The 12534-nt window shown below is 32.6% G+C and overlaps 2 protein-coding genes across 2 annotated transcripts; both read left to right on the top strand.

The window, feature by feature from the left end:
* The first annotated feature begins 1097 nt into the window (after positions 1-1097).
* LOC128956933 (putative uncharacterized protein DDB_G0292636) lies at positions 1098-2338 on the top strand. The gene is made up of 2 exons (XM_054302643.1): positions 1098-1451; positions 1940-2338. Exons 1-2 carry the CDS (start codon positions 1125-1127, stop codon positions 2270-2272), a joined length of 660 nt encoding a protein of 219 aa, XP_054158618.1. The 5' UTR covers positions 1098-1124; the 3' UTR covers positions 2273-2338.
* Positions 2339-3709: 1371 nt separating this feature from the next.
* LOC128956846 (mucin-19-like) lies at positions 3710-10074 on the top strand. The gene is made up of 5 exons (XM_054302558.1): positions 3710-4192; positions 5814-6122; positions 6167-6624; positions 7572-7578; positions 8283-10074. Exons 1-5 carry the CDS (start codon positions 3854-3856, stop codon positions 10026-10028), a joined length of 2859 nt encoding a protein of 952 aa, XP_054158533.1. The 5' UTR covers positions 3710-3853; the 3' UTR covers positions 10029-10074.
* Positions 10075-12534: the final 2460 nt, after the last annotated feature.

Genomic DNA, 12534 nt, shown 5'->3' with positions numbered 1-12534 from the left:
TCGAATTTATTTCGATCTCTCACTCAACTGCTGGGCACCAAACGGATCCGAACAACTAGTTATCATCCGGCAGCTAATGGTCTCGTTGAACGTTTTCACCGTCAACTCAAAGCATCAATCAAGTGTCATAATAGCGAGAAATGGTCTGATTTACTACCGATTGTACTCTTAGGCATGCGGAACGCATACAAAGAGGATCTCAACGCGACATCAGCTGAACTTGTATACGGCCAACACCTGCGATTGCCCGGCGAATTCTTCAGCAACACTGACGACACGTCAATTGAATCATCTGATTTCGCCGTTCAAATACGTCAACACATGCGTGAACTCCGCCCGATGTCTGTCCAAAGACATGGCGAGCGCCGAACATTCGTATTTACTGATCTACGCAACTGCTCTCATGTATTCTTAAGACATGATGCTGTCCGCCGACCACTACAAGCACCATATGATGGCCCATATCAAGTACTCATCCGCACAGACAAGACGTTCGACATCGACATCAATGGTCGCAAGTCTACTGTTACCATAGATCGACTCAAGCCAGCATACATCCAGGCACCGGTCGAACCTACAACACAACAGACAAGTAATAACACACTAGATGCCGACAATCAAATCACTCCATCAGCATCTAAACCATTGACAACTCGTTCTGGACGTCGCGTTCGAATCAATACTAACCCCGATTTTCGTTACTTCTAGTCGTGGCCAAGCCACTTCGGGGGGAGTACTTTGGGGAACGTAATTATTATCTCTCTCTCTCTCTCTCTCACCTGACTATCTATTGTTGTATTCATATCCCTATCCGCCCAACACTTTCATTCTTTTTCTTAACTCAATAATACTGTACACTGTTTTTATGATCAATCAATAAATTGTTTATTTAATTAACTCTTGTGTCCATCGATTGTCATCTCTTGTAATCGCTATCATCGGTCAACACACGCAAAGCATAATAGCGACCCCAACCGCTATATATATATAAAATATTACATAATTTATTTTGTAATCATATATACAGTATTTATTAATATATTAGTATACAGTAATAGCAACCATTTATACCAACAAAAATATATATATATATTTTATTTTTCAAAAAAAAAAATAAATAAAACATGGCGACCACTAAATTAACGCTGTCGATAGCACTGATAGTTGTGGGCACCTGTATCTCCTTGTCATCGGTCGACGGCCTGCTAAACGATTTGCTAAAAGCACAGAAAAAACTGCCAAAATTAGGCCAACTGTCCAACAAAGTAGCCAAAGTAGCCAAAGGCGGCGCCGGCGGCAAAACAAGCGCACTGACCGATGTAGCACTGGATACGGATAGTGAGGTGAAAAAAGCGGCCAACGTTGCCGACGTACCCGACGTGGCCGACAACGAGGACATACGCAAGGCTGCGATGGACACGGTTAGCGATTTGGCCGTAAAGGGAGCTAAAGTATATCATTAATTTTATAATAATTATAAGCTATATTACTCTATAAAACTTTCTTCCCCCCCCCATCCCTACCCATCCCTACCCATACTACCCATACTACCCATACTACCCATATTACCCATACTACCCATACTACCCATACTACCCATACTACCCATACTACCCATACTACCCATACTACCCATACTACCCATACTACCCATACTACCCATACTACCCATACTACCCATACTACCCACACTACCCACACTACCCACCACTAGATCTATCCTCACCCACCCCTCCCCCTAATTAATAAATATTATGTTAATTGTTTTATCTACCATCAATCCCAACCCCCCCCCCCTCTAACTCCCTGTCCCCTCTCTAACTCTAAGTCTCTTAATCTCTATCTCTCTCTCTTTCGCATTGTTTGGTTAAATAATTAATTGTTTTGTTTTGTTTGTTTGTTTGGTTTGACTACTGATTGATTTGATTGGACTGATCAGCAAAAGACCGACAAATTGTTGGCCAAACTGAAGAAAAAAACGGTAGCCGAAGGAGAAACAGAAGAATCCACTGAAGAATCGAAAGAAGAAGAAGCAGAAGAAACCAAATCAACTGAAGACAAACCGAAGACAAAGTCGTCAAAGGCTAAGACATCGAAGAATAAGAATAAGAAGAAGAAGTCGACTAAGAAATCAAAACAAAGGACTACTACTGAAGAGTCGGGCGATGATTGCGAAGATAAGGCTAAAGAAGACAAAGAGGACAAAGAAGACAAAGAGGCGGAAAAAAAGGATAAAAAACAAGAAGACAAAGAAGACAAAGAAAGCAAATAAATAATTAAATCAAAATTAAATCAAAATTAATTAAAAATTAATTAAATTATTATTATTATTATTATATTTTTGTTTGAATTATTATTTAAATTTATTTATTTATTTTTTTTTTTAAAAAGTTTAGTCTTTAATTTAAATTTATTATTATTTGTATGTTATGTGTTATATACGTATGTTTTGTTATTAAAATAAATAATAAAATTTTAGATTTTTTTAGCTAAAAGATTGTAAATATCTATAAATATATATATATATATATATTTATATATCTATATTTATATCTAAATATATATATAAACAACAACAACAAAATTATTTAATAACAAATAAGTAGACATTTTTTGTGGTTGTTTTAATAATTAAAAAAAAATAATAATTTTTTATTAATTAAATATGTCTGAAAAAAATTGTGTAATAATCTATTTTATTGAAAAAATATTTTTTTATGATTACAACAAATTTTTAGTCTATATTTGTTGAAATAATTTTTTTTAATACACGTATACTGTATTTTTAATATATATATAAATCAAATACATATACAGTTGATATGACGCATATCATCAATTAAAAATTATAGGGCATCAATCGATTAGGACGTCCATAATCATTAAAAAAAATAAATAAATATTTATTAAAGGAGGTGCTCTCACTATAGTACCTGTATATAGATATATCTAACCAATCATATTAGTCAATAAGTGTTTTTTTATTAAAAATAAAACTTAAAAAACTTAATAATTTTATAAAAAAAACTAATAATTATCAATTGCCTAATCAAATACTTTAGTTTTTATGTATATGTAGTAATAATTTTTTGTAACTTTGACGTTAGGAAATCAAATTTTAATTAAAATTACTTTAATTTTTTAATTAATTTAATTAGCAATTAACTAGATTTAATATAATAATAAAGAAATTTTCTTAATAAAGTTTCTCTGATTAAAATTTTTAATAAAATTTTTAATCAGGATTAGTTAGTTTTTTACTTTATTTTTCATTATTAATGTAATACAACATAAAGTAGACACTACATTACTATATTAGTTGTAAATTTTAGTTTTTTTTTAAAAATATAATAATATAATTATAGATTTTTTTGCTCAAAAAAAATTTATTTATAATTGATATATATATATATTTAGTTTAATTTTAAAATTAGATAAATTATTGTTTTAACTTTGAATATTAACAAAAAATAATAATACTAATATTAAAAAAATTTAGTTAGTTATTAATATTTATAATAATTATAAAATAAATTTGTTTCAAGATTATAATGGGCAGAAATTTTTTTATTTAGAAATTTTCCAGGAAAATTTCCTAAATTTTATTTTTGCCAACTATACACACTGTTATAACTATACAATCTGGGCTTTTTTTTAGCAAAAAAAWWATTTTTTATTATTAAATTTTTTTTYTATATGTTTTAAAACAAAATCATAAAATCATTGCATTTTAGTATTAAGTTTATTAAGCAAACAGTCAGTCAATCAATCAGTCAGTTAGTATATACCCTATCATACATTAGTTATATATATTAAATATATTATATTAATTTAATAATAAAATAATTCAATAATGAAATTGACATTGGTAATCCTGCTAATCGGTACACTGGCCATAATGACGTCAATGGCCAGACCGGCCGAAGACCCGTCGGCCGCCGCCAACAACAACGAAGAAGTTAGATCCCAGGCCGACGCTACTGCCGATTCGGATAACGACAGCCAATCAAATGCCAGTTCCGATTCGGGTACGGGATCTATATCCAAGTCCGGATCAAAAGCCGATAACAAAGGTCTGGCCAATTCGGCCTCACGTGCCTATAGTAACTCCTCTTCAAATGCATTGGCCAAAGCCGACGGCAAGGGTGTCCGCGCACCGAAACCAGCGCCAGTAGTTTCGACGGCAGCCCCGGCCGCTTAGGGAGGAGGTGGGGACGGACTCAGGGATGGGTTATTTTAGGGACCGACTATACTAACTAATTACTACTACTAATCTAATTATTATCCATAAAATTAAACTAAACTAAAATTAATTTTTTGAAAAATTTCTTTATTAAAAAAATATATTTCAAAAAAAAATATAAACATTTTTAATTATTATTATTATTACTAAATTTTTTATTTGGTGTTGTTGTTGTTAAATTTTATTTTATGTTTTATTTTTTTTTTAATTATTATTAAGTTAATTGCTTAATTTGCTGTTTTTATTATTATTATTTTTTTTATAAATAAATTTAATTACAAACAAAATGTTGTTGTTTTTTTATTTTAATATTATTAATAATTATTTGTTTTGTGTGTGTGTGTGTGTGGATGTTATACTGTATATACTGTATGTTTGTTTGCTAATTGTTATTGTTGATTTTTACTATAATTATTTATAGTAGTTAATAATGATGATAATACTGTACTTTATTATAGCCCGGCACAGTTACCCTAAATAAATTAAAATAAAACATATATATATAAATTAAAATAAAATTTATTAAATTGGTAGCCATTTTTTAGTATTGCTAGTCCCTAACCTACCCACACCCCCACCCCACCCCTCATACAGCAATTTATTATTAAATTATTAATTAAAAATAAAAATAAAATTATCCTATAAATGCTAAAAATTTTTTTGTTAAAATTTAATTTTTTTAATAATATGTTTTCTACACCTAAAAATAAAATACTTAACAAAATATTGTCATAAATTTTTATTAATATCTCTAAACAAACAAAAAAATTAAATAATAATTTGTATTATTATTATTATAATAGTTGTTTTAAATCATAATTTTATATTAATTTAAAAAAATTTTTTTTTTTAATTAACATAGAGTAGACATTTTTTTTAATTTATTAAAAATAATTATAACTATATATATATATATTAAATATGGCTAAATAAAAATGGCTAATATTTTGTTGTTGTTTAATATAACAGTTTTTATTAATACATAAAATAAAATTAATTAAGTGTTAATTATATTAATATTTTAAAAAAAACTTAAATTAATGCGTAAATAATATTGATTTGGTTTTTATTAGGAAGGGAGGGGTGGGGTGGGGTTGTAATATGTTATGAGAGAGCGAGGAAGGGGGTGGGGAGGGGGAGTCATAATTAGATTTTCATAAATATATATATATATATATACAGACGTCCTGTAATTGTATAACTATGAAAAAAATATGATATAATAAAAAAAAAATCACTCAAAAAATAGATTTTATTTTATTTTTAATATTTTATTTTTTTTAAAGAAAAAAAATACTAAAATTACCAAAAAATAAAACATCTGTTTTCCACTCATAGCGACAAAACATAAGACACATAAAAACGGACAGTTATTATATTACATAAACTCCGTCATCACTTGACTGTTACCTAATAGGTAAGTAAGAAAGAAAGAGAGAGAAAGAGAGAGAGAGAGAGAGAGAGAGAGAGAGAGAGAGAGAGAGAGAGAGAGAGAGAGATAGTAGTAGTCTATCTATAAAACTAATTGACTAAACAAAAAAAAATCACCGATAGTTTAGTTTTCAATTAGCTTTCAGTTAATACACAACAACAACAACAACAACATAACAATAAAATGCATGTCTCAATAGTGGCACTGTTGGTCATCGGGACAGTTATCCTAGCGGATGCCCGACCCCAACAACAACAACCAAACAGTGGCGCCGCCGCAGCTCCCGCCGTCGGAGCACCCGCCGCTGGCGCCCCCGGAGCTCCCGTCGCCGGAGCCCCAGCTGCCGGTGCTCACGCTGGCGCACCCGGAGCTCCCGCTGTCGGAGCCCCCGCTGTCGGTGCTCCCGCTGGCGCCCCTGCCGGAGCTCCCGCCGCCAACAGCGAAGAGGTCAAATCGCAGGCCGATTCGACATCCGATTCGGATAACGATAGTCAAGCAAATGCCAATTCGGAATCAGGTTCGGGATCCATATCCAGATCGGGATCGAAAGCCGACAACAAAGGTCTGGCCAATTCGGCTTCGCGTGCGTTCAGCAATTCGTCGTCCAATGCCGTAGCCAAGGCCGACGGTCTGGGCGTACGACAGCCGAAAGCGGCAGCACCGGGAGCAGCAGCACCGGCAGCTCCAGGAGCAGCAGCAGCACCGGGAGCAGCAGCACCTGGATCAGCAGCACCCGCAGCATCAGCACCGGGATCAGCAGCACCAGGAGCATCAGCAGCACCGGGAGCATCAGCAGCACCAGGAGCATCAGCAGCACCAGGAGCATCAGCAGCACCTGGATCAGTAGCAGCACCGGAAGCATCAGCAGCACCGGTAGTAGCACCGAAGGCAGTATCAAAGTAAACACTGCTAAAACAATCAGTCAAAAAAAAATTCAATCCCCTTATTAGCTAACAATAACCTTAACCCTAACCCTAAAACAATAGCTTAATATTTATTATTATATTTATAAACAAAAATTGTTTTTTTTTCACAAATATCTAAATATCTATATATTGCATATAAATTATTATTATTATTATTAATAAAATTATTATTATTATTATTTTGTTGTTTAATGTTTTGTTTGTTGTTTTTTATTATACATTTATAATTAAACAATCAATTGTTTTTGAAATAATAAATTTATTATAATTTTTTAAAAAAAGAAATATTATAATTAATATTATTAATACTAAATGTATTATTAAAATTTTAATTAATTTTTATATATTCTCCATATTATTTATATATATATATATATAGTTTGGCAGCCATTTTCATTAATAGAAATATATATATATAGAAATTTCCCATTAAATTCCCGTTTATTCCCAGAAAAAAAATGTATGAAAAATATTTAAAATATATAAAAAGTTAGTAGGTATTAAAACTTTTTTATTAAAAAATAAAATAAAATAAAAATTATACTAAAATCATTTAATCTAACAGTAATTATTTCAAAACTTATACATATAATTAAAAATAAATTTAGTGTTTAAAAAATATTAATTTAATTTTTCTCTAACAATATATATATTGATTACATATGTTTTATTATAAATATAATAATAATAATATAAGCAAATATATGGGCGAAAATTTAGGGGAAAATATATATCAAAAAAAAACATTTGGCAATTGAAATCTAGTGGAAGGAATTTATATATATAACTATTAATATATAGTATATATACCTTATATTATATATATATAATAAATTAAAATAAGTTAAAAAAATTATAAATTTTAAACCCTTTTTTTTATTACTGTGTATATCATATTACTTGTATAATACTATTTATATATATATATTTTTTTGGTAATTTTAAACTATATATTATTTAAATTACTTAGTGATTGTGTTAGTTTTTTTTAATAATTTAAAATATTTATTGTATTTTTTATCTTAAAAAAATAAATAATTTATAAAAAATTATAATTATATATTTTAAATAGATCAAATTTTAGATGAAATTTCTATTGTAATTAGATATATATAATATTTAAAATAAAACTATTTTATAGTATAATATTATATTTATATTTAAAAAAAAAATTATGAAACAATAGTAACATTTTAATACTATTACTAATAATTTATATAATTTATTAGTAATACTGTAGTAATAGTGTTATGTGTAATATTAATATTGATATATCAAATATACTGTATATATATATATATATTATAAAAAATTATTTGCAATAATTTTTGTAAAGTTTTTTTTTATTAAAAAAAATAGTGTTTTAACCAACAAATTAATTAATTAATTAATTAATTAAAAAAAATGGCACCAAAAAAAAAACATCTGTAAATTAATTTTAATTTAATCATTACTGACAAACATGACACCCAACCCAACCAACCAAAACCTACCCAATCCAACTCAAAACTAGCCAACCAACCAACCAAACCGTGTGCACAGTTATTAAGTTACAAACATCCCGTCATCACCATTGCAATCAATCACACAAATAGTTAGTTTCATTTAAAAAAAATAAATAGTTAATTATAATTGCTATTAACTATACAAAACTTTAGTTTAGTTAGTTAGTTATATATAGCATACTATCATAGATAGTCTATTACCTTCAACAAAAAAAAAACCAACCAAACCAACCCAAACATATAAAATGCAATTATCATTGTTGGCACTGTTGATTGTGGGAACTACCGTCAGTCTATCGGAGGTATCGGCCCGACCCCAGGTGGCCAACAACAATCCATCAGCTCCCGGTGCTCCCAATGGTACTCACGGTGGTGCTCCCAGTGGTGCTGCCGGTGGTGCTCCCGGTGCTCCCGGTTCGCAATCAAACAACAACGATGAGGTCAAATCGCAGGCCGATTCGACATCGGATTCGGATAACGATAGCCAAGCAAATGCCAGTTCGGATTCAGGTTCGGGATCGCTGTCCAAATCGGGATCGAAAGCCGACAATAAAGGTCTGGCCAATTCGGTAGCCCGAGCCTATAGTAATTCGTCGTCCAGTGCCCTATCGAAAGCCGACGGTCAAGGTGTTAGGCCACCGAAAGCTCAGGCTCAGGGACCGGCCAATCCAGCCGATAACTTGGCCAGCCAGGCCAAGCCAGCCGTACCAGTTATTGGACAGGCACCGTCCGCACCGGTTATCTCGCAGCAACCGTCAGCGCCGGTAATATCTCAGAGACCGTCAGCGCCGGTAATCTCACAGCAACCGTCGGCACCCGTTATCTCACAGCAACCGTCGGCACCCGTTATTTCACAGCAACCGTCGGCACCCGTTATCTCACAGCAACCGTCGGCACCCGTTATCTCACACCAGCCGTCAGCACCGGTAATCTCACAGCAACCGTCGGCACCCGTTATCTCTCAGCAACCGTCAGCGCCGGTAGTCTCTCAGCAACCGTCGGCACCATTTATTTCGCAACAGCCATCGGCACCGGTAATCTCACAACAACCTCAGGCACCGGTTATTGTCCAGCAACCGTCGGCACCTGTTATAGCAGTTTCAGCCGCTGTACCCGAACTGCCTGGTAGAGCGACACCTGCACCAGCTGTAGTACCATCGGTAGATGCTGTTTCAGGCGCACCATCAGGAGCTGCAGTTACCGGAGCACCGGGAGCTGCTGTTTCAGGATCACCATCAGGAGCTGCTGTTACCGGAGCACCGGGAGCTGCTGTTTCAGGATCACCATCAGGAGCTGCTGTTACCGGAGCACCGGGAGCTGCTGTTTCAGGAGCACCATCAGGAGCTGCTGTTACCGGAGCACCAGGAGCTGCTGTTTCAGGAGCACCAGGAGCTGCTGTTTCAGGAGCACCATCAGGAGCAGCACCGGGAGCTGCTGTTTCAGGATCACCATCAGGAGCTGCTGTTACCGGAGCACCAGGAGCTGCTGTTTCTGGATCACCATCAGGATCAGCACCAGGAGCTGCTGTTACTGGAGCACCGGGAGCTGCTGTTTCAGGAGCACCATCAGGAGCAGCACCAGGAGCTGCTGTTACTGGAGCACCATCAGGAGCAGCACCAGGAGCTGCTGTTACTGGAACACCATCAGGAGCAGCACCAGGAGCTGCTGTTACTGGAGCATCATCAGGAGCAGCACCAGGAGCTGCTGTTACTGGAGCACCATCAGGAGCAGCACCAGGAGCTGCTGTTACTGGAGCACCATCAGGAGCAGCACCAGGAGCTGCTGTTACTGGAGCACCATCAGGAGCAGCACCAGGAGCTGCTGTTACTGGAGCACCATCAGGAGCAGCACCGGGAGCTGCTGTTACTGGAGCACCATCAGGAGCAGCACCGGGAGCTGCTGTTTCAGGATCACCATTATAAGCAGCATCTAGCACCTGGAGCTGTTTTATTTTTGCTATTAATCTTATATATTAAAAAAAATGATTTTTTGTTTTTTGTTTTTTTTAAATATATTGAATTAAAAAAAATTTTTGTCTAAAAATTGTTATTTAAAATTATGATTATTATTATTAATTTAGCATTAGTATAAAATTATTATTATTTAAAAAAAAATAAAAACTAATTGTAGTTGCTGATTTTGTTGGTGTAAAAATAATAAAAATGTTTTATATTTAAAATGTTTAATTTCAAAAAAAAACTAATTATTAGAAATTTTTGTCGCCATATTGTTTATATAGTTTCAAAAAATAAAATAAAATAATTTCCTAATAAAAATATAGGAAATTTTCAAATAAATTCCCGGAAACTAAAAGATCAAAAAAAAAATATTTTAGTTTACTATTAAAACTATATATTATTTTATTAAAAAAACTATTAAATAATTTTTTCCCGKTTTTTTTTTGATAATATTTTTTAACTAAACTTTAATTGTATATAATTTTTAATATACAAAAATTCAAATTATAATATATAAACATACAGTATATATAAATTATAAATATAAAATATATTATTAGTTAAAAATTATTTTTCAAAAATTAATGCAGGTATAGAAATATATATATATATATATATATATATATATATATATATATAAATAAAAAATAAATATATTTAAATTAATTATAGTCTATGTTTTAATTTTAAAAACTAGATTATCTAAAGTACAGTAAAAGTAATTTATTTTTATTACAAATTGCATAATATATATAGTATAAAGTGTTAAAAGTGTTAAATAATAATTTTTAAAAAATATATAATAAAATAAAAAATGTTAAGTCATATTATAATCATATTACTAAATAACTTAGTTTTTTATAAAAAAATAAAATAAAATTTATTAAATATCAAGTAACTAAATAATATAAATTATATATAAACAGTATATAAAATGTCAGTACTGTATATATATACTGTATATATATATTATGTAAAATATAATTAGATTAATAATAATATTAAATAATAATAATAATAATTAATAGTTTATTTTTCCCCCCATTAAAACCTTACACCTTTTAAAAAACAACCCCCCCTTCAAAAAAATAATAACATATACTGCATCTCTCTATATATTGATATATAATATGCAGTTATTAGTGTCTATTATCGGCACAGTTATCCTATTATTATTATCGGTGTCGGTAGTAGTGATGGCCAGACCGACAAAATTCAACACAAATACCGACAACACCAACAACAACAACAACCAGGAGATCAAAGTACAGGCCGACAGTATAGCCGACTCGGATAACGATAGTCAGGCCAGTGTCCGTTCGTATGCCTTTCACGGATCCAAATCGGTAATCAATGTCCAACACATCGAAGGTCTGACCACAACGACGACAACGACGCCCGACAAACCAGTTATCAGACAAACACTGGCCGCTGTAGTCCCAGTAGTTGCGCATACAATGGCCGTACCAGTAGTCAAACGGACAACGACTGGACCGGTAGTCAAACAAACGGCCGAACCAGTAGTCAGACAAACAGCCGAACCAGTAGTCAGACAAACGGCTGAACCAGTAGTCAAATTGATAACGACCGGACCAGTAGTCAAACAAACGGCCGAACCAGTAGTCAAACAAACGGCCGAACCAGTAGTCAAACAGACAACTACCGGACCAGTAGTCAAACAAACGGCCGAACATGTAGTCAAACAAACGGCCGAACCAGTAGTCAAACTGATAACGACCGGACCGGTAGTCAAACAAACAACTACCGGACCAGTTATCCTACAGACACCCGATTCATCACCTAATAATCACTTACAGTTACCGTCGGGACCGGCAGCTATCGCACAGTTACTACCGGAATTTGTTATCGATCAGTTACCTGCTATTATCGTACAGACACCTCAACCTACCGAACCAGATATACAACCAGTTATTTCATCCGGTTATCCGCAACAACCGGAATCACTGATATCTAATGAACCCAATGATGCCAACGTAGATGCCAAACCTGATAGACTAGTAGATGATATTATGGAAGCACTGGTAGCTATTGATGGTATAGAAGCTCCAGAGGTAGTTGGTACAGGGTATACATAAGCACCAGCAGCGATAGGCACCCACCCAGCCATCAGCAGCTCAGGGACTGCATAAATATATATATGATAGCATTTAAAATTGATCTTGTTTAATTTGATGATTATGATAATGATAATGTTTAGTAATAACTAAAATATTTTTAAAAAAAATTATATATATATATATATATATAAGTATTATATTAAATAAAAATTAGTATTTTTTTATAATATAGTTGTTATTATAAAATAAAAATAATAATTTCTATCTATCTATTGTTTTGATTCTACTGTTTCTATTGATTTTATTTTAATTGTTATTGTATTAAAAAAAAAATTAGATAATTATTATTATTATAATGTTAATTTTTTTATATGTATAAAATCTATTTGTTA

This window comes from Oppia nitens, unplaced genomic scaffold (assembly GCF_028296485.1).
Source record: "Oppia nitens isolate AA-2021 unplaced genomic scaffold, nextdenovo-longstitch-racon4-pilon3 scaffold33_pilon_pilon_pilon, whole genome shotgun sequence".
Taxonomy (NCBI): Eukaryota; Metazoa; Arthropoda; class Arachnida; order Sarcoptiformes; family Oppiidae; genus Oppia; species Oppia nitens.
The sequence above is the reverse complement of the archived record's forward strand: the minus strand, read 5'-3'. Positions and strand labels throughout refer to the sequence as shown.